We start from the raw sequence: 1655 nt of genomic DNA, 5'->3' as shown, positions 1-1655 counted from the left end.
TTCTTTTATTATTTATTCATTCATTTATTTATTTATTTATTTATTTATTTATTTATTTATTTATTTTTTGGATACAGGGTCTCGCTCTGTCTCCCAGGCTGGAGTGCAGTGGTGCAATCATGGTTCACTGCAGCCTCAACTCTCCCAGGTTCAAGGAATCCTCCCACCTAAGCCTCCCGAGTAGCTGGGACTACAGGTAGTACCACAACGCCCAGTGCTTAGCTTCTATTTCTAACGTGGCAAGAATTCATCAGGATAAAATCCACAAGAACAAAACCTTTCGGAGGGGTCCTCAATAATTTTTAAGAGTGTAAAGGGGTCCCAAGACCGAAAAGCTTACTGCTAATTTAAAAGAAGAATGTTTTTACCTAAGGAATTTGTCTTCCTGGAGCGCAACATTTCTTGCTAATTCAGGGACAGTGAACCCCAGCTGCTCTAAGTACTTCGTTTCATTAATAATCTCCCTGAGAGCAGGTGAAAAGTTGATTGCAAAAACAGCTCCCCTTTCTGAAGTCCAAGGCTCCTCCGCAGCGGTGGAAGACTGTGGAGAGACATTCCATCAGCACGGCCAGGACAGTCCCAGAGACAGCTGGATCAACACAACCCACACCAACAGTGAACATGAAAAAGATCAACACTGGGCCCTTGGTCCCCAACAGACGGGGGTGCTGGCTGGAACCGGCTGGAATATGTACTTTGTTTGGTGAACAGAGATTTTAAAGAATCAATTCAGTCGCCAGCATTTGAAAATGGAGCAGTTTCACCTAAAAATCCCTTCTGCCTTGAAACACTGGAAAATCTGACATGGAACAGTTGCCTCTTTGGTTGGATCTGAGCACACCTGTTCCCTAGGGGTCCCACCTGGCCCCCTCCACTTGCTTTGGTCCCTACATCAGGATTTCAGGAACCAAAGACCTAAAACTGCCAGGCCGCATCTTTCCTCCCTACTGGCAGGTGTTCATTCATGGAGCATTCGCTAAGTGCCAGGCCCAGCGCTAAAGAAGAGGATGAATCGGGGCATTTTTCTGCAGGTTAAAGAGGGCCAACTGTCAGCTCTGTTTCATATATGACTCAACCAGCCCTTTGCTTGTTTACATCATCTGATTTATAAAACACATTTCATAAATGAGGAAACGGAGGCTTGGTGTTCAGCCACTTGCCCAAGGAGTCAGTAGGGCTGCCCGTTTCCAGCCCACGTTCTAACCATGGCATCGTGCCATCTCCACGCTTTCCTTTCTCCTCCCTCCCTAGCCCTTCTTTGTCTTTGATTCTGGAAAGTGACCCAACTTCATGAATGTCAACAAATCAAGCCTTGAGAAAATGTGGCAGACGCCACGGTCTCACGTGGCAATCTGGAATGAGGGCGTGGGCACCGCACCTTGGTCAAAAGGCTCTTCTTCATGAGGGCCGGCAGCACCTGCTCCGTCGCCTCCATCCACTGCTCGTACTTCCTGTCTTCATACTCCTTCATCGTCCTACCCACTTCCAAATATTTCTGTTTGACCTGTCAAAGAATTCAAGCAACTGTCATTTTGTCCTTGAAAATAACATTTTTCATCTCGTTCTACACAGACAATTTATATAAATTATAAATATAATACATAAATTACTATACATAAACATTTATTTTTATATACTTTTTTTTTTTTTTTTTT

The 1655-nt window shown here is 44.4% G+C and overlaps 1 protein-coding gene across 1 annotated transcript in view; it reads right to left on the bottom strand.

Annotated features, from left to right (window-relative positions):
• DNAH10 (dynein, axonemal, heavy chain 10) overlaps positions 1-1655 on the bottom strand; it is a 222062-nt gene that overhangs the window by 175243 nt on the left and 45164 nt on the right. The window contains exons 13-14 of the mRNA XM_011988890.1: positions 1379-1504; positions 369-541 (exon numbers count right to left, since the gene is read on the bottom strand). Of these exons, the coding sequence (XP_011844280.1) occupies positions 369-541; positions 1379-1504 (299 nt within the window). The remainder of the gene's footprint in view (positions 1-368; positions 542-1378; positions 1505-1655) is intronic.

Source organism: Mandrillus leucophaeus, unplaced genomic scaffold (genome assembly GCF_000951045.1).
Source record: "Mandrillus leucophaeus isolate KB7577 unplaced genomic scaffold, Mleu.le_1.0 Scaffold34, whole genome shotgun sequence".
Taxonomy (NCBI): Eukaryota; Metazoa; Chordata; class Mammalia; order Primates; family Cercopithecidae; genus Mandrillus; species Mandrillus leucophaeus.
The sequence above is the reverse complement of the archived record's forward strand: the minus strand, read 5'-3'. Positions and strand labels throughout refer to the sequence as shown.